This window comes from Benincasa hispida, chromosome 1 (assembly GCF_009727055.1).
Source record: "Benincasa hispida cultivar B227 chromosome 1, ASM972705v1, whole genome shotgun sequence".
Taxonomy (NCBI): Eukaryota; Viridiplantae; Streptophyta; class Magnoliopsida; order Cucurbitales; family Cucurbitaceae; genus Benincasa; species Benincasa hispida.
This window is the reverse complement of record NC_052349.1, coordinates 70319386-70342100: the sequence shown is the minus strand read 5'-3', so window position 1 is coordinate 70342100 and position 22715 is coordinate 70319386. Positions and strand designations below refer to the sequence as shown.

At 33.7% G+C, this 22715-nt stretch overlaps 1 protein-coding gene across 1 annotated transcript in view; it reads right to left on the bottom strand.

Annotated features, from left to right (window-relative positions):
* Window positions 1-9796, bottom strand: part of LOC120070317 (argininosuccinate synthase, chloroplastic-like) — a 17260-nt gene extending 7464 nt beyond the window's left edge. Inside the window, exons 1-5 of the mRNA XM_039022241.1 lie at window positions 9640-9796; window positions 9416-9536; window positions 9285-9333; window positions 8415-8597; window positions 8058-8318 (exon numbers count right to left, since the gene is read on the bottom strand). Coding sequence (XP_038878169.1) covers window positions 8058-8318; window positions 8415-8597; window positions 9285-9333; window positions 9416-9536; window positions 9640-9652 — 627 coding nt within the window. The 5' untranslated portion in view covers window positions 9653-9796. The remainder of the gene's footprint in view (window positions 1-8057; window positions 8319-8414; window positions 8598-9284; window positions 9334-9415; window positions 9537-9639) is intronic.
* Between the last annotated feature and the right edge of the window lie 12919 nt (window positions 9797-22715).

The following is a 22715-nucleotide window of genomic DNA, read 5'->3' as shown; positions in this document are numbered from 1 at the left end:
ATATATATATAAGGCAAGAAATTTATAGGACTTTATTTTAAAAAACGAAAAACAAAAGACCAAATATGTAATTAAAAGAGACCTAAGTGAGTATGAAATAGGGGTGTTCAAAAAACCGATGACCCGAAAAAACGATCAACCCAACCTAATCCATGCGGTTTGAGTTGGGTTATCAACTCATTTGGGTTGTGTTGGGTTCAAATAAATGAAAAATTTATGGGTTAAGTTGATTCATGAATTCAACTAATATAACCCAAACCAACCTGAACTAACCCGAATTTATTATTAACTTTAAAATATATATTTTTTATTACTTATAACACAATTATTTATACATATGTGATTTTAATTTTATTTGATTCAAATATTTTTTGAATAATTTACTCTTCAACAACTCTTAGAAGTAGTTTCTTTGCAATTTAGAAAGAAAATTTTCACTATATAAGTAAATGAGTTGTTAATCTTTAATTCAATATATGAAAATAATTAAATTAGATATTTACATATTTACGTTTTGCTTATTTTTATACAAAAATTTTAAATAAATGACCTGAATCAATCCAACCCAACCCAAATATTTCATGGTTGGGTTGGATTGAGTTCTTTTAAAATAGGATTATTTGGTATGAATCCCGAATCCCAATTTTAAACTTAAGTGTGTTTTCTTATTTAAATTGTCTTAATTTTCCACTTAATTGTGTGTCCCTATTTAAATTTGTATAAATAAGTTGAGTAGGTTGATGAGAAAGTTAGTGTGAAGTGTGAAGAAGGAATGAGGATTTGGAAAGAAAAATATGGACATTGAGTTTGGGAAATTTGGGAAAAATTGGCTAAGTATGGAAAATTTATGTGAAATGCGTATTGTTGCACAAAGCACTGGAAGGCAAGTGATTAGTGGCACAATCATGTAAAAATTGCACCGGAGACAAACAATGTTCGCAGTAGCTAAGAGCGAGATCGTTGAGAGCGAGATCATTGAGATCGAGACCAGCGAGAAAGAGGGAGAGAGCGAGAATAGAGAGAGAGAGATTTTGAGCTAGAAAGTTGGAGAGAGCAAGAGTGGAAAGAGCGAGATTTTGAGCGAGAAAGTGGGAGAGAGCGAGAGCAGAAAGAGCGAGAGTGCCTATGCGTTAGCCTTGCTTTGTCCGATTCGAACGTCACGCCCACGCCTTGCTTATGCATTGAACGGTCGAGCAAGCTTCTGGGCGATGTATTTGGATGCGTTGGGGTGGATTATGCATTTAAAAAACCCTAATTTGAATACAAACAAAGCTTGAAGACGTAAGGTCAAACGTCAATTAAAATCTAGGTGTCCGATTAAGAGAAATTCTTAAACCCTAAGAAATTGTGTTGGATGCGTTTGGGAAGAACACATTGAACCAAGGTGAAGTCAACTTACGTTGATAAAGGAAGGATTAACATTTGGCCATGCAGCCAAGTAAGTGCTGTCAATCCCACGAGCAATTTGAATGCCTATAAATAGAGCTTTGGGATTTCATTTTCAAATCACAAAATCATAAATTTCGTAGAGAAAGTAGAGGGCATTGAGGGTTCAGAGGAATATGTCAACTTTGGATGAGGAGATCTTCCAATCTACTCGTGAGTTTGGAGTGATTCCAAAGCCATCTGAAAGCTCTGGAAGTCTAATTTCGAATAGGGCTGCCGGAAGGAAAAGCTCAAAGGAACTGGGCTAGAGGTTGAGAAGAAGGTAGAAGTGTCAGACTGTCGGATCAGTCTGGGCCAGTCTTGAAGCTTTTGAGATTCCGGCCAAATCACGAGAAATTCTGAGCTGAAAGTTTAGGGTAAGATTTCTAAGACTTTTTAGAATATGTTTGTAGAAGGAAGTATTTCCAAATAAGGTTCGTAACTATGAGTAATCTAAGTTGAAAGTTGAAATCTGGATTCTAGGGATGAAAAAGGACCCGAGGAGCTACTAGAGTGAAAAGTTCCTAAGAATTCGAGTGAGTGGCTAAAATGTTTTCGAACTAAAACATTTTTAAACTGTTTTGATTACAACATTTACAGAAAGCATGTTTGCGAAAATAATTCTCATGCCTACTAGTTTTATAAAGTGGTTTCCAAGCAAGTTTGAATTGTGATTTGAACGCATGCATATTGTTGAAAAACTATTTACATATGTATATGTATTGATTTTATCCAGCATGCGTTACCATCTTTAAAGCCATGTTGTATATATATTATACTGTACATGCTTTAAAGAGAAAAGTTGTTTATAAATAGTTTTGGTAAAATGCGATGCCGAAGTACAAGGAGAAGGCATCCACCCAACTAGATACTGAAGTACAAGGAGAAGGTATCTATTGGTACTGAAGTACGTTTGAGAAGGTACCAAGCCAACGGGATACTGAAGTACGTTGGAGAAGGTATCCTAGTAGCTCGATACTAAAGTACAAGGAGAAGGTATCTGAGCAGTAGTACCTAATGTGGCCACAGGTGAATAAATCAGAGATTGAGCAAAAGGGTTCTCTCTGGATTAGTAGTTGGTATTGGTATTATTTTACCAGTTATACAGTACTATGATTTGAGAAATGATTTTACTGTTTATGTTTTAAAACAGTTTTATATACATTATGCTTGGAAATTGTTTATGCTGCATTAAATTATATTTCAGATACAACTATCTTCTGAAATTATGCATGAGAATTTACTATGTTTTCTCGGTCACTCACTAGCGTAAGCTCACCCATTTTCAAATGTTTTTGTTTTTCCCCCCACAGGTAGCGGTCAAATCCTCGAAGACAGCTCAGTATCTGCTTTGCCATTAAAGGACGAAAAGACTTGTAACCGTTTGCTAGGTGGTTACTGTTAATATTGTACACATGTTACTATTGTTCATATAGGACTAGGGTTCGTGGGTTTTGGGACTTATAAATCTAATGTTGTAAATACTTTAAAATATTAAGTTTCTAAGTTAATAAATTGTGGGCCTATAACCGTCCCGTTGCATATAATTTGTATTTGGTATCAGAGTTATTCTGCAAGAGTTTTTAGGCAGTAAGTGTCAGCCTAAGGGTTGATAACTGCTGCAGTCACGTCCTTCTCTAGGCTAAGGAGGGTGGTCTGGGGCGGGGTGTGACAGTTTGGTATCAGAGCATAAGTTTTTGGGTCGACCAGATTGAGGGTAATTGTTGAGGCCAGTTTTCTAGGTTTAGCAGGTTATTGTAGGAGATTCGTGGAGGGTTTCTCTAAGATAGCCCTTCCATTGACAAACCTGACCAGAAAAGATGCGAAGTTTGAATGGTCGCCAGAATGCGAGCATAGTTTCCAAGTGCTGAAACAAAGGTTAGTATCAGCACCACTATTAACTTTACCTACACCAGATAAGGGGTTTGAAGTTTATTGTGATGCATCTCGACAAGGATTAGGATGTGTGCTGATGCAGGAGGAAAAAGTAGTAGCCCATGCTTCGCGACAGTTAAAGAAGCATGAATGTAATTACCCTACACACGACTTAGAATTAGCAGCAGTTGTGTTAGCTCTAAAATTGTGGAGACATTACCTGTTTGGTGAGCGATGCCATATATTTACAGACCATAAGAGTCTAAAGCATATCTTTGATCAAAAGGAACTAAACCTAAGACAGAGAAGATGGCTTGAATTGATTAAAGATTATGACTGTACAATTGACTATCACCCAGGTAAAGCAAATATGGTAGTTGATGCCTTAAGTCGAAAAACTAGATTAGCTAGCGCTGGTATTAATTCAATGAAGGGTAGATTGATCTATGAGTTGTATAATACTAGGGCAACATTATCAATCGGTTGAAAAGGAGGATTACTAGCCTTATTTCAAGTGCGTCCTACTCTTGTAGAAAATATTCTACGTGAGCAATTAAAGGATTCTGATCTGAAGAAGTTAGCTGAAGAAATGGATAAAGGATTGAGGACGGACTATCAACTAAGAATAGACAAAGTGCTACTAAAGAAGGGTAGGATTTGCGTATCTAAGGACTTAGCTCATAGACAAGCTATCCTAGAAGAAACACATAGTTTGGCATATGCTATGCACCCAGGCAGTACGAAGATATACAGAACATTAAAGAAATCATACTGGTGGTTGGGTATGAAAAAAGAAATAGCGGAGTATGTTGACAAGTGTCTAATATGTCAACAAGTTAAACCAGAGAGACAGAAACCATCAGGATTACTTAATCCACTCCCAGTACCAGAATGGAAGTGGGAACATATTACGATGGATTTCTTGTATGGATTACCTAAGACACCAGCAAGCTATGATGGTATATGGGTAATTGTGGATAGATTGACAAAAACAGCTAAGTTTTTATCTATTAAAGCCACTTATACCCGGGACCAACTAGCTAAGCTATATGTTGATCGAGTCGTAAGTCAGTTTGGAGCTCCAGTTTCAATTGTATCAGATCGAGACTCTAGATTTACATCAAAGTTTTGGCCTAGTTTGCAGAAAGCTATGGGGACCAAGTTATATTTCAGTACCGCTTTTCATCCACAGAAAGATGGTCAGTCTGAGCGGACAATCCAGACATTGGAAGACATCTGAGGGGCATGTGTTTGGCAATTTCAAAAGGAAGTTGGGTATACGGCATTCCGTCGTTAATTGAATTTGCGTATAACAACAGCTATCATTCGAGTAATCGGAAGGCACCATATAAGCCCTATACGGAAGATCATTGTAGGACTCCGATATGCTGGAAATGAAGTCGGTGAAAGAAATTACTAGAGTCCAGAACTTGTACAAACAGACATCAGATAACATTAAGATTATGGATAATCTTAAGACGCTCGAGATAGGCAAGAAAAGTTATACTGATAAGAGGAGAGAGGAATTAAGAGTTTGAAATGGGTGATAAAGTATTTCTGAAATTATCTCCATGGAAAGAAATACTCAGGTTCGGTAGAAAAGAGAAGTTAAGCCAAGATTATATTGGACCCTTATGAGGAATAATAGAAAAGAATTGGTCCCAATGGCAATATCCGAATTGGATTTAACCTCCGGATTATTCTCCGTGTCATGATGTGTTATGTGCAAATGCTTAGAAAGTATTGTGCCAGATCCTACTCATATATTCATTTGAAAGCAATCCGATACAAGTTGAAAGAGAATTTGTCGTAATAAGGAAAAACCAGTGGAGATTTCTGGACAGAAAGGAACAAGTCTGGAGGAATAATGACAATCCCATTAGTTAAAGTGCTATGGTGAAATCATTGCTATAGAGAAGTAAAATGGGAAGCTGAGGAGCAAATTAAAAAATAAAGTATCCGCAGTTGTTTACTGACGGACTTGTGGCAAATTTCCGAGGACGAAATTTTTTATAAGGAGGAGGTAAATGAGAACCGTGAATCCCAATTTACACTTAAGTGTGTTTCTAATTTAATATTGTCTTAATTTTCCACTTAATTGTTGTGTCCCTAATTTAAATTTTGTATAAATAGTTGAGTAGGTTGATTGAGAAAGTTAGTGTGAAATGGTCAAGAAGGGAATGGGGATTCGAAAAAGAAAACTATGGACATTGAGTTTTGTTGAAATTTGGGAAAAATTGGATAAAGTATGAAAAAATTTTATGTGAAAGTTGCGTGTTGTGCACAAAAGCACTGGAAGGGCAGTGACAGTGGCACAATCGTGTAGGAAATTGCACGGAGACAAAACAATGTTACGCAGTAAGCTAGAAGAGCGAGATCGTTTGAGAGTGAATCAGCGAATCGTCTGAGAGCGAGTCAATTGAGATTCGAGACCAGCGAGAAAAGAGGGAGAGAGCGAGGGTAAGAGAGAGCGAAGATTTGAAGCTAGAAAGATGGAGAAGAGACGAGAGTTAGAAAGAGCGAGATTTGAGCTTAGAAAGTTGGAGAAGCGAGAGTGGAGGAGAGCGAGATTTGAGCGAGAAAGTGGAGAGAGCGAGAAGCAGAAAGAGCGAGAGTGCCTATGCGTTTAGCTTGCTTTGTCCGCTCGAACGTCCACGCCCACGCCTTGCCTATGCATGAACACCCGAGCAAGCTTTCTAGGCGATGTATTATGGGATGCATTTGGGGTGGATTATAGCATTTAAAAAACCCTAATTTGAAATACAAACAAAGCTTGAAGATGTAGGTCAAACGTCAATTAAAAATCTAGGTGTCGATTTAAGAGAAATTCTTAAAACCCTAAGAATTGTGTTGATGCGTTTGGGGAAAGAACACATTGAACCAAGGGTGAAGTCAACTTACGTTGAAATAAAGAAAAGGATTAAACATTTGGCCATGCAAGCCAATAAGTGCTGTCAATCCACGAGAATATTGAGATGCCTATTAAATAGAGGCTTTGGGATTTCAATTTTCAAATCCAAACAAAATCATAAAATTTCGTAGAGAAAGTAGAGGGCATGAGGAATCAGAGGAAATATGTCAACTTTGGATGAAGGAGATCTTCCAATCTACTTGTGAGTTTGGAGTGATTCCAAAGCCATCTAAAAGCTCTGGAGTCTAATTTTCAGAATAGGGATGCGGAGGAAAAAGCTCAAAGGAACTGGGCTAGAGGGTTGAGAAGAAGGTAGAAGGGTTAGACTGTCGGATCAGTCTGGGCCAGTCTTGACTTTGAGATTCCGGCCAAATCACGAGAAATTCTGAGCTGAAAGTTTAGAGTAAGATTTTCTAGACATTTTAGAATATGTTTTAGAAGGAAGTATTTCCAAAATAAGGTTCGTAACTATGAGTAATCTAAGTTGAAAGTTGAAATCTGGATTCTAGGGATGAAAAAAGGGACCCGAGGAGCTACTAGAGTGAAAAGTTCCTAAGAATTCGAGGTGAGTGGCTAAAATGTTTTCAAACTAAAACGTTTTTAAAACTGTTTTGATTACAACATTTACAGAAAGCATGTTTGCGAAAATAATTCTCATGCCTACTAGTTTTATAAAGTGGTTTCCAAGCAAGTTTGAATTGTGATTTGAACGCATGCATATTGTTGAAAAAACTATTTACATATGTATATGTATTTGATTTTATCCAGCATGCGTTACGATCTTTAAAGCCATGTTGTATATGTATTATACTGTACATGCTTTAAAGAGAAAAGTTGTTTAAAATAGTTTTTGGTAAAAATGCGATGTCGAAGTACAAGGAGAAGGCATCCACCCAACTAGATACTGAAGTACAAGGAGAAGGTATCTATTGGTACTGAAGTACGTTTGAGAAGGTACCAAGCCAACGGGATACTGAAGTACGTTGGAGAAGGTATCCTAGTAGCTCGATACTGAAGTACAAGGAGAAGGTATCTGAGCAGTAGTAGCTTAATGTGACCACAGGTGAATAAAGTCAGAGATTGAACAAAAGGTTCTCTCTGGACTAGTAGTTGGTATTGGGATTATTTTACCAGTTATACAGTACTATGATTTGAGAAATGATTTTACTGTTTTATGTTTAAAACAGTTTTATATACATTATGCTTGGAAATTGTTTATGCTGCATTAAATTATATTTCAGATACAACTATCTTCTAAAATTATGCATGAGAATTTACTATGTTTTCTCGGTCACTCACTAGGCGTAAGCTCACCCCGTTTTCAAATGTTTTTTTCCCCCCACAGGTAGCGGTCAAATCTTCTGAAGACAGCTCAGTATCTGCTCTGCCACAAAAGACTTGTAACCGTTTGCTAGGTGGTTACTGTTAATATCGTACACATGTTACTATTGTTCATATAGGGAATAGGGTTTGGGTTTTGGGACTTGTAAATCTAATGTTGTAAATACTTTAAACATATTAAGTTTCTAAGTTAATAAATTGTGGGCCTATAACCGTCCCGTTGCATATAATTTGTATTTGGTATCAGAGTTATTCTGCAAGAGTTTTTAGGCAGTAACTATCAGCCTAAGGGTTGATAACTGCTGCAGTCACGTCCTTCTCTAGGCTAAGAGGGTGGTCTGGGGCGGGGTGTGACATTTGGGTTGAAGAAATTTACAACCGAATAATTGGATTAGGTCTAAAAAGTCTTTCAAACCCAATCCAATTCAACCCATGAACACCACATTATGAAACAACGAGGACCTGAAAAAATAATTTGAAATAGGTCTTAATTAATAAGCGATACCTCGTGACTAAGATGCCACAAATTAGCGTCTCGACTGTAAATTGATTGTTTAGTGACTGGAACAGGTATATTATGCTTGTTGGCATACTTTATAGCATCTTGTCTTCCAGTAATATCCCATTCCCTCCATGGTGCAACCACTTTTAGATTGGGATTTAGAGCAAAAAAGGCCAACTCAAATCGTACTTGATCATTTCCTTTCCCAGTGCATCCATGAGAAACTGCATCAGCCCCAACTTCATTCGCAACATCCACCATGGCCTTTTTAGAATATAAGAGTCTGTTTGTAATCACTTTTTCAAGTAACAATATAACAGAAAAAATGTTTTTAAGCATTTAGAATGCTGAAGGACTTACCTTTGCAATAACCGGACGGGCCATTGATGTTCCAAGAAGGTACTTTCTTTCATAAATTGCACCAGCACGTAAACAAGGAAATATGAAATCTTTTACAAATTCCTCCCTTAAATCCTTTACCACCAATTTAGAAGCCCCACTTGCTATAGCCTTCTTTTCCAAACCTTTCAATTCCTTCATACCCTACAAAGTTGTCATGAAAAAAAAAAAAAAAAAAAGAAGGTATAAGATAGAAAAAAAGGTCGGTTTTGTTCTGTTTTTGAAAGTTGTGTTCTGGTTTCTTCTTATTTATTTATTTCTTTTTACTATAGTTGAAACATTTCGATTCTTTTGCAAAGTTTCACGAACAAAAACAAAAACAAACTTTTTAATTAATTTATTTATTTTCTGTTTTTTCCCCCAAAACTTAATTAAATAACAAAACAAAGAAACAAAAACTGTATTCATATGTATTATTTGGTTGCGATTTCGTTTTTAAAAATAAAAAATCTGTTTGGTTTTTTATTATTGACTTTTAAAAGTTTAACATATAAACATTACTTCCATTTATTAATTTCTTATTTTGTCATCTGTTTTCTAACACTATATTTTCAAAATCCATGTCAATTTTTTAAAACTAAAACAACTAAAAGATTAGTCTTCCTTTTTAGAATTTGGTCATAAATAGTTCGAAAGTTTACTTAAGAAATATGAAGATCGATCATGATTTTAAAAAAAAAAAAAAAAAAGAACAAAAAATAAACTCAGTTCTCAAAACTCAAATGCTTATCAACTGAGCCCAAATAATTGATTATCAAACACGATCTTAATTATTGATCGAAAAGTAAAACCACAATACAAAGTTCACCAACGGTAATTCAATTTACATACTTGACCAACATCTGCAGTAAAACATACAACTTCACAACCATAATTCTCCCTGCAAATACAAAATTCAATTAATTAAATTCCCATGGGATAAAATATTATAATCCAAAAACAAAATAAATGAAGAAATATACCTTAGCCATGGGACAATGACTGATGTGTCCAAGCCACCACTGTAAGCCAAAACAACCTTCTTCAGCTGCCCAAGCAGACCTTTACCATTGCATTTTTCTATCTCTCTCTCACTTTGCAATGCTAGTAATTCAAAATTAAAGGATTAAAATTTTATTTAAATAATAATAATAATAATAATAATTACAGAAAAATGTTTTACTATTTGTTTAAATTTTTTACTTACATAAAGACTCCATGAGGCTTCTCCAAAAGAGATATCTTCTATGAGAACAAGAAAACCTTTGTCTTCACATTGTTATTTATATTGGTTAAGCTGGTCAAGTTAGTTTTCTTATTTATTATTATTTTTAAGAAAATATATTGTTGTTTTTGTTAATTTTTAAATGTTTTTGAACTGTAATCTTTTACAAATGCAAAACAACCGTAAAGTGATTTTAAAGTGATTCTCGATCAATCCATTTAAAATCACTTTCCTAAAGAATCGATTTTAAATTCAAAGTTCGAAGAGGATTTTAAAAACCAATTTGATTGCAAAAGTAATTCTTGTTTATCATCAAACAACTAGTTGAATTAAATTTTAGCGTAATTGTAATAGGTAATACTTTTAGTGTTAATAATTAAATGTGTAATGCAATATTTTAAAATATTTAAAAATATAACAAAATTTATCTGTGATAGACTCTATCGCTTAGTTTCCTATTAGTGATATGGTCTATCACTTTAGACCAGGAGAGCTAGATCTAAATATTGCTATATTTGCAAGTTTTTTACATTATACTATATTTACTAATACTTTAAGTCTAATTGCTATATTTATACCTATCCCACTCTTTTAAGTACGGTTTGCTTTGTGCGAATTTAAAATGTGTAGTAGATCCACCTCAAGGGCATCGAGTTCTCAAGGTTGAATTATATTAATTTGAAAATTCCCCAGATATCTTTGGATGCCCTTCTTTTAAGCTACTTTTATCCGTTCTCTGAAAAGTTAAAAATTACTCTTGGTGGCACTAAACTTTGATGAACGGCCAAATTTAGTTTCTACACTTTGGTTTGTAACAATCAAATTTGTGTACTTCAAATTTTGTAATAACTTTATCCATAAAATTTAGTATGTAACAATTTGATCTTTGTACTTAAAACATTTAACTCTTATAATGAAAGTTGTGTTAAGATTTAATGAGAATTCCTACATAGGGGATTTGTAAATTAATTAGAGATCCAATATGTACTTTGAATTTAAAATGTCAATTTTTGTTATTTGATTATGTAGAGATCCAAGAGGATTTAAACTATAAAGTCAAATAACAAAAATTGACATTTAATTTAGATGAATTATCTAAATTATTATATATTAAAGTTCAAGAATTAAATTGTTACAAAGTTGAATGTATTAAGGGGTACCTATGTTTTAAAGGGGTGATGATATATGCAAAGGTGGGATTAGTGGACATCCCACACGCGCACGCCACCGCCGTCCGTGTGCGGCATGTGTGTATGAAATTATTTTTATTAAAAATAATAATAAAATTTTATTATTATTTAAAATAAAGAAAAAAATCTTCCTTAAAGAGAGTGAGTTTCACAACTCAACCTGTAACCGGTTTTTGTTTTGCAGGTTAATTTCTGATGTTAGACACTGTTCGTTTGCAACTGTTTTCTATCCATCGAAGGTAGCTATTCTAACAACCTCAACCGTCCATTCCGATTTGAAGGAGGGAACTTCAAACGGTGGAAGCAGAAGATGCTATTCTTTCTCACAGTCAAGAATATTGTTGACGTCTGTCCTACAAAGAAGTCAATTGTCCCGAAGGAAGATCCGACTGAACAACAAATAAAAGAGCAGTTGATTGGGAAGAAAATGATTTTTTATGCAAAAATTTCATATTAAAAGGTTTGATTGATAATCTGTATGATTATTACAGCACGATGAATACAATAAAAGAAGTATAGGATGCCCTACTGATAGCTCTAAAAAAGAACTATATTTCCTTGCTTAATTTAGGCTTGTTAAGGGGATTTTATGTGTTAATTATTTTATTTTGTAGGTACTGAGCAATCAAGAGGTAGAATTGAGCATTTGGAGCTAAACGGGATCAATTTGAATCAAATTTGAGTTGATTTGAGCATATGGGCTTCAAATAAGTGAAAATGACCAAAATACCCTTGTTAGAGCTTCGCAATGCTCGTTACATGCCTAAGCCCAATGCTCACCTAATGCTGTAAGGCAGTAATTGCATTTGCAAGGCAGTGTTGCAACGCTACGAATCTTTTGACGCTACCCAATCGTGCACGTGCATCTCTTCTTCAGCTCATACACAGGGCAGCGTTGCAATGCTATTCAGAGGGTTGCAACACTGCGATGATTTCTATAAATATCTTTATTCCATTTAGGTTAAAAAGGGGTGTTGTTTTTTATGGAGGCCAAGGAGAGGCCTAATTTTCTTCCTTTCCCCTTATCTTTTCAGTATCAATAGGTTAGATTTTAGTTTAATTTTGGATTGTAAGCATGGATTGGGTCATTTCTCACAGATTTGTCTATGATTTTTTTAGGTAAATTTCATCTAGTTTCTTGGATAAAGGATTCAATGTTAAATTCTTGAGTTTTATGCTTTCAGTTGATGTTTTGCAATTCTGAATTGTGTGTTCTTTGAATCTTCTTTAATTTTTGAACTCATGATTTTGAGGTTGACTTTTCACACATAATCGTATATGCTAATTGATTCTTAGTTCATTACGATTTTGCATGAATATCTTGTCAAATTTATTACATAAGAATGTCTTGCTAAGGTCGCCTAAGCAACAATAGTAAATTAGCCATTTGATGGCTATTCCTAGAATGTGCTAATTGCTAGGTTCAAGGATAAAATTGATTAATTGAATATGAATTTCCTGATAGTTAATCAACATAATTGAATCCTAAATCGTAATGCATGTGTTGTTAGTTTATATGGAAACTATTGAACCCAACAAAATTTAGAAGCATGTAGATTAGTTAGGATATGACATATCCAACCTTAATTAATAACTAGGACGCTTTCTTGGTTAGATTAATGCTAGTTGTCTGCCACTGCAGAGGCTAATTAGATCGAATAGAGTAAGTAGCTATGCGTGCATAATTCGGTTGCATAATCAATTGGCAGAAAATGATGATTGAAATTACATTAAATGTCTATCTTGATCTGAGAACTAGATGAGTCAGCCCCTGTTTATATTTATCCCTTGCAATTTAATTTCCTGCATGTTTTCAAATTAATAGAAAACTAAAACTCGTTTTTTACTGCTTTCACAATCTTGCTTAAGAGGGAATTAATTCTTGGCCTATCAGTGGTTTAACCCCGTACGTACCTTTGTTGCTACGTTTTTGTAGTAATAAGAGTAGTTCAGTGATCTTTTCAAATTTTCTTTTGATTTGTGGCTCTTTTCGGAAATGAAACGATATTGGAAAAAGTTATGCAACACCTATAGAAAAAGTACAATACCGAGGAGGTCAGTTCGAAAAAGTATGTCGTCAACTGTTACTTGAAGTACCAAATGACGGATGACAAGTCTCTGGAGACCCAGTCCCATGAATTGCAGAAGATAGCCCATGAAATTATAACCGAAGGTATACCCCTGAATGAGCAATTTCAAGTTGCTGTTATTATTGACAAATTGCCTCCATTGTTGGACTTTAAGAATACCTTAAAGCATAAGACTAAGGAGTTCTCCTTGGAGAGTCTGATCACTTGCCTGAGAATTGAGGAGGAGGCCCGGAAGTAGGATCAGAGGGAGAAGGTAAACATAGTACCGAGAAAGCCCACCTCAACTACTGTGAAACCTGATCAAAAGCAAAAGAAAACCAATAGAAAAGGTTAGAACCGAAAATCTAACAATAAGAACAATAAAAAAAAAATAGAAACCTCCATTTTGAGAAACGGTACAATTCCTCTGCTTTAATTAAAACAAACCTTGGCATATGGACAGGAACTGTAGGAATAGGCATCATCCTCCAACCCAAAATGATATTATGTACTCTAACCTCAACCGTTCATTCTGATTCGAAGGAGTGAACTTCAAACGGTAGAAGCAGAAGATGTTGTTCATCCTCATAGTCAAGAAGGTTGTTGACATCGGTACTATGAAGAAGCCAACTGTCCCAAAGAAAGATCCGACTAAACAAAAAATAAAAAATGCAGCTGATTGGGAAGAAAAGGATTTTTATGCAAAAGTTCTATATTAAATGCTTTGACAGATGATCTGTATGATTATTACAACACGATGAATATAGTAAAAGAAGTATGGGATGCCCTACAGAAAAAGTACGATACCGAGGAGGCCAGTTTGAAAAAGTATGCTATCAGTCGTTACTTGAAGTACCAAATGATGGATGGCAAGTTTTTAGAGGCCCAATCCCATGAAATGCAAAAGATAGCCCATGAAATTATAAGCGAAGGTATGCCCTTGGATGAGAAATTTCAAGTTGCTGTTATTATTGACAAATTGCTTCCATTGTGAAAGGACTTTAAGAATATCTTGAGGCATAAGACGAAGAATTTCTCTTTGGAGAATCTGATCACCCGCCTGAGAATTGAGGAGAAGGTTGGAAGCAGGATCGGAGGGAGGAGGTAAACATAGTACCAAGAAAGCCCTCCTTAACTACTGTGAAACCTGACCAAAAGCAAAAGAAACCAAGAAGAAAGGTTAGAACCGCAGATCCAACTACCAGAACAATCAGAAAAAACAGAAACCCTCCTTTGGAGAAACGGTATAGTTCCCCTGCTTTCACTGTAACAAACCTACACATATGACCAGGAACTATAAAAACATGCGTCATTCTACCTGAGTAGGAAAATCTGACAGAGGAGCCTTTAGTAACCATGATCACAGAAGTAAATGTGATCGGTAGGTCTTAGAGGTGGTGATAGACACTGGCACTACGCGCCATGTCTGACATGACCTTAGTCTCTTTAAATATTATATTGAAACTAAGGAAAAAGCATACTATTAGGGGATCATCACTCAACGAAAGTTGCTAAAATCGTCGAGGTGGATTTGAATTTACCTTTAGGAGGACTTTCATTTTGAAGGAAGTCCTGCACATTTCAGAGATAAGAAAGAATCTGGTATTGGGCTATCTCCTCAACAAAGCCGGCTTTACTTAGACAATAGGGCAGATTTATATACCCTTACTAAGAATAATGTTTTCGTAGGGAAGAGTTATGAAACTGATGGTATGTTCAAATTAAATCTAGACTTGAATAAAACGAAATCTTCCGTTTATATGTTGTGTTCATTCAATGTTTGGCATGCTAGACTTTGTCATGTTAATAAAAGATTAATTAGTAACATGATTAGGTTGGAAATGATTCATAAGCTATTTATGAATGAATTTGAAGTTAAAATAACTAAGACTTTGCATAAATCTATACTTAGGGAATCTAAGCCTCTAGATTTAATTCATTTTAACTTATGTGAATTTGATGGTGTCTTGACTAGGAATAGTAAAATATACTTTATCACTTTTATTAATGTTTGTTCGGATTTCAGATTCATATATTTGCTGAAAAATAAAAATGATGCTTTGATACTTTTAAATTGTTTGTGACTGAAGTAGAAAACCAGTTTAACCAAAAGGTTAAGAGACTTCGTAGTGATAGGGAAGCTGTGTACAACTCAGACAGTTTTAACGTTTTCTATAACTCACATGGAATAATACATGAAAAGACTGCACCATGTTCTCCTAAAATGAACGGAAAAGCAGAAAGAAAAAATAGAACTCTATCTGAATTAGTAGTTGTTATTTTACTTAATTCAGGAGCGATATCTTATTGGTGGAATGAAATTATCCTCACTTTGTATTATGTCCTAAATAGAATACCAACTCTAAAAACACAACTTCACCCTACGAAGTCCATAAGAATAATAAATTTAACCTGTCATACTTTAGAACTTGGGGGTGTCTAGCAAGCTTACTAGTAAAGCCTATGGGTGTGTCTTTATAGGGTATATCGTAAATAGTAAAGCCTATAGGTTGTATGACCTAGTAAACCAAGTGATCATCGAGTCAAATGATGCTGACTTCTTTGAGGATAGTTTCTTTTTAAATCTAGGAATAGTGGAGGCTCAAGTTCTAGTAGTTTACCACCTATTAGGTGTCTAACTACTAACGAAGAGGCTCACTTAGAGCCTAGGAGAAGTAAAAGAACTAGAATTGTCGAAGACTTTGGGAATGACTTCCAAACCTACAATATAGAAGAAGATCCTAAAGACCTAAAAGAAGCCCTGTCCTCTATAGATGCCAACTTATGACAAGAAGCTATAAATGATGAAATAGACTCTTTTAAGTCAAATAGGACTTGGTACTTAGTGAACCTACCTTTGGGTTGCAAGGCAATAAGATGCAAGTGGATCCTAAGGAAGAAACTTAGACCTGATGGAACAATAAACAAGTTTAAAGCCAGGCTAGTAACAAAAGGCTTTAGATAGAGAGAAATCATGACTTCTTTGACACCTTCTTCCCTGTCATTAGAATTACCTCAATCCGTGTACTGTTTTCTCTCCTTGCTCTATATAACCTCGAAGTACACCAGATGGATGTAAAAACTGCTTTCCTAAACAGTGAACTTGAAAAAGAGATTTACATGGAGTAACTTGAGGGCTGCATAGTCCATGGTCAAGAGAACAAGATTTGCAAATTAGATAAATCTCTTTATGTCTTTAAAAAAGATCCTAAGCAACGACATGAAAATTTGATAACCTAATCCTATCTAAAGGTTTTAAAGTCGATAAAAGTGACAAATGCGTCTACTATAAGGGTGAAAACAATCTTTGCACAATCTTACAATTGTATGTAGATGATTTGTTAATCTTTGGATCAAACTTACACGTTATAAATGATGTGAAATCCATGTTAAATGCAAACTTCAATACGAAAGACTTAGGAGAAGCGAATATAATCTTAGGCATAAAGGTGACTAGGTCTGAAAAGGGAATTTCTTTGGATCAATCTCACTCTGTATAAAAGATTCTAAAGAAATATAATTACTTTGAATGTAAACTAACTTGTACTCCTTATGACTCTAATGTTAAGTTGTTCAAGAACACTGGTGACAGAGTTAATCAATCTAAGTATGTGAGCATCATAGGAAATCTTAGATATGCTGCTAACTGCACTAGGCTTAATATAGCTTATGCTATAAGATTACTTTGTAGGTTTACAAACTAACCTAGTATAGAGCATTGGAATGCTATAGAAAGGGTTATAAGGTACTTGAAGAAAACCTAGAACCTAGGATTACATTATCAGAAGTTTCTCACTATCTTGGAAAGGTTCGACGATGCTAATTGGAACTCCCTTTCAAACGATTCAAAGATTACTAATGGCTATATTTTCAATATAGGTGGAGAAACTGTCTCTTGAAAGTCTAAGAAACAGACTATCTTAACCCAATCTACGATAGCACTAGCAACAGCTAGTGAAGAAGCAGGCTGACTTAGAAATCTATTATCAGAGATTCCCCTTTAGGAAAAGCTGGTACCAACCATATTGATCAATTGCAATAGTATTGTAGCAATCGCAAAAGTTTAGAACTATTATTACAATGGAAAGAGACGACAAATATGTCGTAAGCATAGTACCATTAGAGACTTCCTCACTACTGGTACAGTTAGAGTAGATTATATACGAACTTATGAAAACTTGGTAGATCCTTTGACGAAAAAACTGACTAGAAAGATGGTTTTCAAAATCTCAGAAAGGATGAGATTCATGCCTATAGATAGATGAATCACTGTGAGGAAAACCCAACTTGTAGACTGGAGATTCTAAGAAATAAGTTCAATGAGTAATAACTAATTACAAGTGATATGAAGTGAATCATGCTAAAACGAACACAAAGTTCCTTTCCTATGACCTAGAGTTTGAGCATGATATCCTAAAGTGTAAGAAAGGTTGAACTTAATTCTTAATGAGATCTATATTTGATGTCAAGTGGGGTACCTAGCTATAAGAGTACTCTTGATAGACTCACCTACGTGAATATAGAAATGGAGATCGCTTCCAATGGAGTTTTAGGCAAGTTCTCTAGAGCGTTCACACTAGGATACATGTTCTAGGCCTTAAAGCACGAGCTTTCTAACTACATCCTAATGATACTGTGTGTGAGATGTTAGAGATAGAGTTCAAAACCAAGAGTTACTCTAATATATTCTAAATCATCTACACTACGTAAAGGTTCAAGTCGTAAGATACCTTTTCTTATGCACAGTATTGTACAGACTGATATTACTCGATGAAAAAAATGTGTTTTCTTGTATTCTTAGAAGTTTTTTAAGTGGGAGATTATTGGTAAAAAAAATTTAAATAAATGAAAAACCAAGTGTTTTAAGAATCCCAATTGCTAGTTTTGTAACTTGGAGTCTCCTTTATATACCCCTCCTTTAGTTATGGGTTTGGGCCCCAAGGGGTACCCATGTTTTAGAGGGGGTGAGGAGATAGGCAAAGATGGGTTTGGTGGACATCCCACACGCGCATACTGTCCTCTATCTGGTTGGGCGACACGAACGTGTGTGGGGTGAAATTATTGTTTATTAAAAAAATAATAAACCTTTATTTTTTAATTTTTTATTGTTATTTAAAAATAAAGAAAAGTCTGCAATCTTTCCGCGCACGTTTCATGGTTTGCACAGCCATTGGCTTTCAAGGCCTATAAATATTGCCGACACAACAATTTCCTTTCTTCTCTGCTTACAGACGAAAGACTTCCCTTTACTCTTTCCTCTAATTTTATGTTTCTGAGCAATTTACATCTTAAAGGTTGTGAGTATTCCAATCGATTCCGGTGCAACTCCGATCGAGACAATCTGATTTTTCTGGGTTGTTTTATCTCGGGAACGGTGTGGCCTTAGTTGAACTGCTTGCACAAGAGGTAGACCCGCAAAATGTCTTAAAGAGAGTGAGCTTTGCAACACAGCCTGTAATCAGTTTTTGTTTTGCAGGTTAATTTCCGATGTTAGACGCCACTGAATGTAGCTATTCCAACATGGACTTTAATATTCCTTTCCTACAAGCATCAGCACTATTGAAAAAGAAAAAGAAAAAAAATTCCTTAATTGATGTTCTTTTTAAAATCTTATCAACATGTATTGCACATGGATTATTTCAAAGTGTAGTTATCCATCTTTAGTATTACTTTCATTTTTTTTAAATTCCCTATATATATATATATATATTTTAAAAGAAAACATGTCTGGAAATGAAAACTTCTCATCTTTTGATCGAACATATATATATTAAGCAATTAAGCAATGTTCAAGCTTATCAAATTCATCGTTAGTATTTAACTATAAAATAGCTTTACGTTATTATTACTTCGTTTGTATGATTTTGTTTTTCAAATGTGGTCCAAACTTAAAATAGTTTCAATGTACATCGTTTTATAATAGAATAATAATATTGTGAACAAAATTAATCTTTAGTAGCATATTATGAAGTGCTTTTAGAAATAGTAATTTTAACAAAATTGATTTATTAACAAGTAATTTGTTAAAAGTGATTTTTGCAATAATTATTGTAATGTTTGGCTATACACTTTTAAAAGTGATTTTGTACCTATCACAATTAAAAAGTGATTTTCATTGACCTAAGGGCATATATGAAATTGACTTTTTAATAAGTGTTTTGAGTTAATTTATTTAATTATAATTAGTTTTGTAAAAGTGTGATAAACCAAGTTTATATTTGGTTTTATACTTGTACAAATGATTTTTATATTGTTAATGTTTATTTTGAAAGGTGGTTTTAGAATCACTAAATAAAAAAAAAAAAAAATACATTTGAGTGAAAAAATTAAAGGCAGAGAAAATTACATAGAATGAAATAAAAGTTTAAGAAGGTAAAATAAGGGTGTATTTGGAATGCATTTTCAAGTGTTTAATTTAAAAATAAGTTATTTTAAATAAAATTGGAATGTTTGGTAACCACTCAAACTAGCTTTTGAAGTGTATTTTCAAACATTTTTGTCAAAAATATTTAAATAAAAATGAGGTTTTGAAAAATAATTTTTTCTCAAGTCAATCTAAATGGGTCTTAAAAGAGCTAGAGAATTTTCTAAGAGAAAAAATGTTAAAAGGCATAAGAGAAATTTAATAAAGGCAACAAAAATTTAAAGATAAGAAAGTTACAAAGATATAAAAGAAATTGAAGAGAATGACAAAAGAACTTATGAAGAATAACTTTAGAGAGAAAAAAATTGAGAGGAACAAAAAATTTCATGAGCCAAACGATAGAGAAAGAGGTAAAAGAAAACTAGAGAGGACAAAAGTGAGAAAAGTTAGAAAGAGAAAATAACTAGAAAGTGTTAAAAACCACTGGAGAGGTAAAAATTGAAAAATGTCTAAAATTGAGGAGTACAATGGAAACACGGATATGGAGAAAATATAATATAATAATATATTTATATAATCATATTAATTATATAAATGAAATATAAATAAAATATCTAAAAACATAAAATAACTAAAATTATAATATTAGATAATATGTAAATTTGTGGAATTTTGAATATGTGTAATTTTAACATCCACCAAATGCCACTATTTATAGATAAAGTGGCAAGTAGAAGGTGGGCTTACATGAACACCAAACATGAATAATTACAAGGCACATGGACAACATGAAGGGTGACACATGGCTTTGAGACACTAAGCAATGAACATCTATTTATTATTATAATATTCATAATACTCCCCCTTAGATGCTTATATATATATATATATATATGAAATATGACTCATTAAAACCTTACTAGGAAAAATCCAATAGGAAAAATCCCTAGTGAAGGAAAAAGAGTACATATTTCATATAATACATGTTTATAAAAGAATACAATATATTTACTCCCCTCACGAAAACATCATTTAAGATCTCTGAGTCGCCGTATTCCAATGTTCTGCACCAATTTTTCAAAAGTTGCGGTTGGTAATACCTTTATAAATAAGTCTGCCGAGTTATCTTTTGAACAAAATTGTTATACAGTGATGTTGCCAATTTCTTCAGGATCATGAGTTTAGAAAAGTTTCGGTGAAATATGTTTTGTTCTATCTCCTTTAATATATCCTCTTTGATTTGGGTTATGAAAACTGTGTTATCTTCGTCTAATATTGTTGGAATATTTTTATTAGAAGACAAGCCACACGTTTCATGAATGTGTTGAGTCATTGACCTTAGTTATACACATTCTCAACTAGCCTCGTGAATTGCAAGAATTTCAGCATGATTTGAGGAAGTAGCCGTTATAGTCTATTTCACTGATTACCATGATATAGCAATTCCTCCATATGTGAACAGATAACCTGTTTGAGATCTAGCTTTGTATAGATTAGATAAATATCCAAAATCTGCATAACCAACTAGATCAAAATTTGATTTATTTGAATAAAACAAACCCATATCGATTGTTCCTCAGAGGTAAGAAAGTATATGCTTAATTCCATTTCAATATCTTTTTGTAGGAGAAGAAATATATCTAGCTAATAAATTTACTGAAAATGCAATATTTGGTTTTAGATTATTAACAAGATACATAGGTGCACCAACTGTACTAAGATATGGTACTTCAGGACAAAGAAGTTCTTTATTATCTCCTTGAGGTCAAAATATATCTTTTTTTATATCTAATGAACGGACTTCCATTGGAATATTTAATGGATGTGCTTTGTTCATATAAAATCTTATCAAAATTTTTTCTATATAAGTTGACTGATGAATAACTATTTCATCTACTAAATGCTCAATTTGCAAACCAAGGCAAAATTTTATTTTTTCGAGATTTTTCATTTCAAATTTATTCTATTGCCTTTGAAAGCTCTCCAGGAGTTTCAATATATTCAAGTCATCAATATATATAGTTATAATAGCAAATCCTGATTGTGATTTATTTATAAAAACACACGGATATATTGGAAGTATCCACCCAGACGATTGTACAACATCAATCCTGATTGTTTCAATCCATATAGTGATCTATGTAATTTTATTGAATACCATTTCTAGAAATTTGATGTATATGTTTCAGATATCTTAAATCCTTATGGAATTCTCATATAAATATCATTATCAAGAGTTCCATATACATTTATATCTCGTGACCTCATTAGTTTCATTTCTTTTCCTCACAAATACCCATTTGTATCCCATAGGTTTAATACCTTCTGGTGTTTGGACTGCTAGTTTAAAAACTTGACGTTTTGAAAGTGAGTTTAATTCTACTTCGATTGCTTCTTTCCACTAAAGCCAATCTTTTCTATGTCAACATTCTTCAATAGATTTTTGTTCAGGATCCTCATTTTCAGATATAATATCAAGAGCAATATATGCAAAAATGTTGTCCATAATTACATTAGGATGATTCAATCTTTTTCCTGACATGACATAGTTTATTAAAATCTCATTATTATCTTTAGGTATTTCACCTTCCTCACTAGTCATGTCGAGAATTTCTTCATGGGATTTACATCCTCAACCAAGCATTTTTTCACTATTAATTGTTTTCGTTTTTTATGATTTTTATCTTTGGAACCCACTGGTCTACCACGCTTCTAGCGTGTTCTATATTCATTAGTGACAACTTGTTGTGTTGAGATATCAATTTTCGATAGAACATTTGCAGCTGATATATGTAATCTAGTTACTTTCTTTGCATCTAAAATACATCTGGTAATTGATTTACTATATATTTTTCCTAAACATTTTAGGACAAAATAAAGTGAAATAAGGGAAGAAATTTTTAATATGAAATAATAATTTTTGTAAAGAGAAAACCACTTCCAAGTACTCAACAAAAAACACTTACCTCTCAAATGATTGATAAGGGGATCACTTCCTCATAATTATCAAACAAAGAAAAGTGATTTTGATCATTCCAAAACTACTCTCAAACATATTCTTAAACTACTAGTTAAATCAATTCTTTGGATAAAATAGTTCTATTTTCGTCGTCATCCTATAAGAGAGTTTAAAGTTAATATTTTGATTGAGTGATTCATAAATATTATTTTTTTGAAAAATAAATATACATTATTAAGTTTCATGGGCATCAATAAGAGCTAGGGAACAAGCCCAATTAGGAATGAATTACACCAGAGTCCTGATGTTCCATACTTTCTAGCCCTAATTGCAGCTTTGTTAGCCAGAGAATTTACATTTCGTTTTACATGAGTAAAGGATATATCTTGAAACTATTTGGCAAGTACCATATTCCTTCAGACAAACAATTGAAGTAAGCAGGGCGTCCATTAAGAATGTAAATAGATGTGATACAA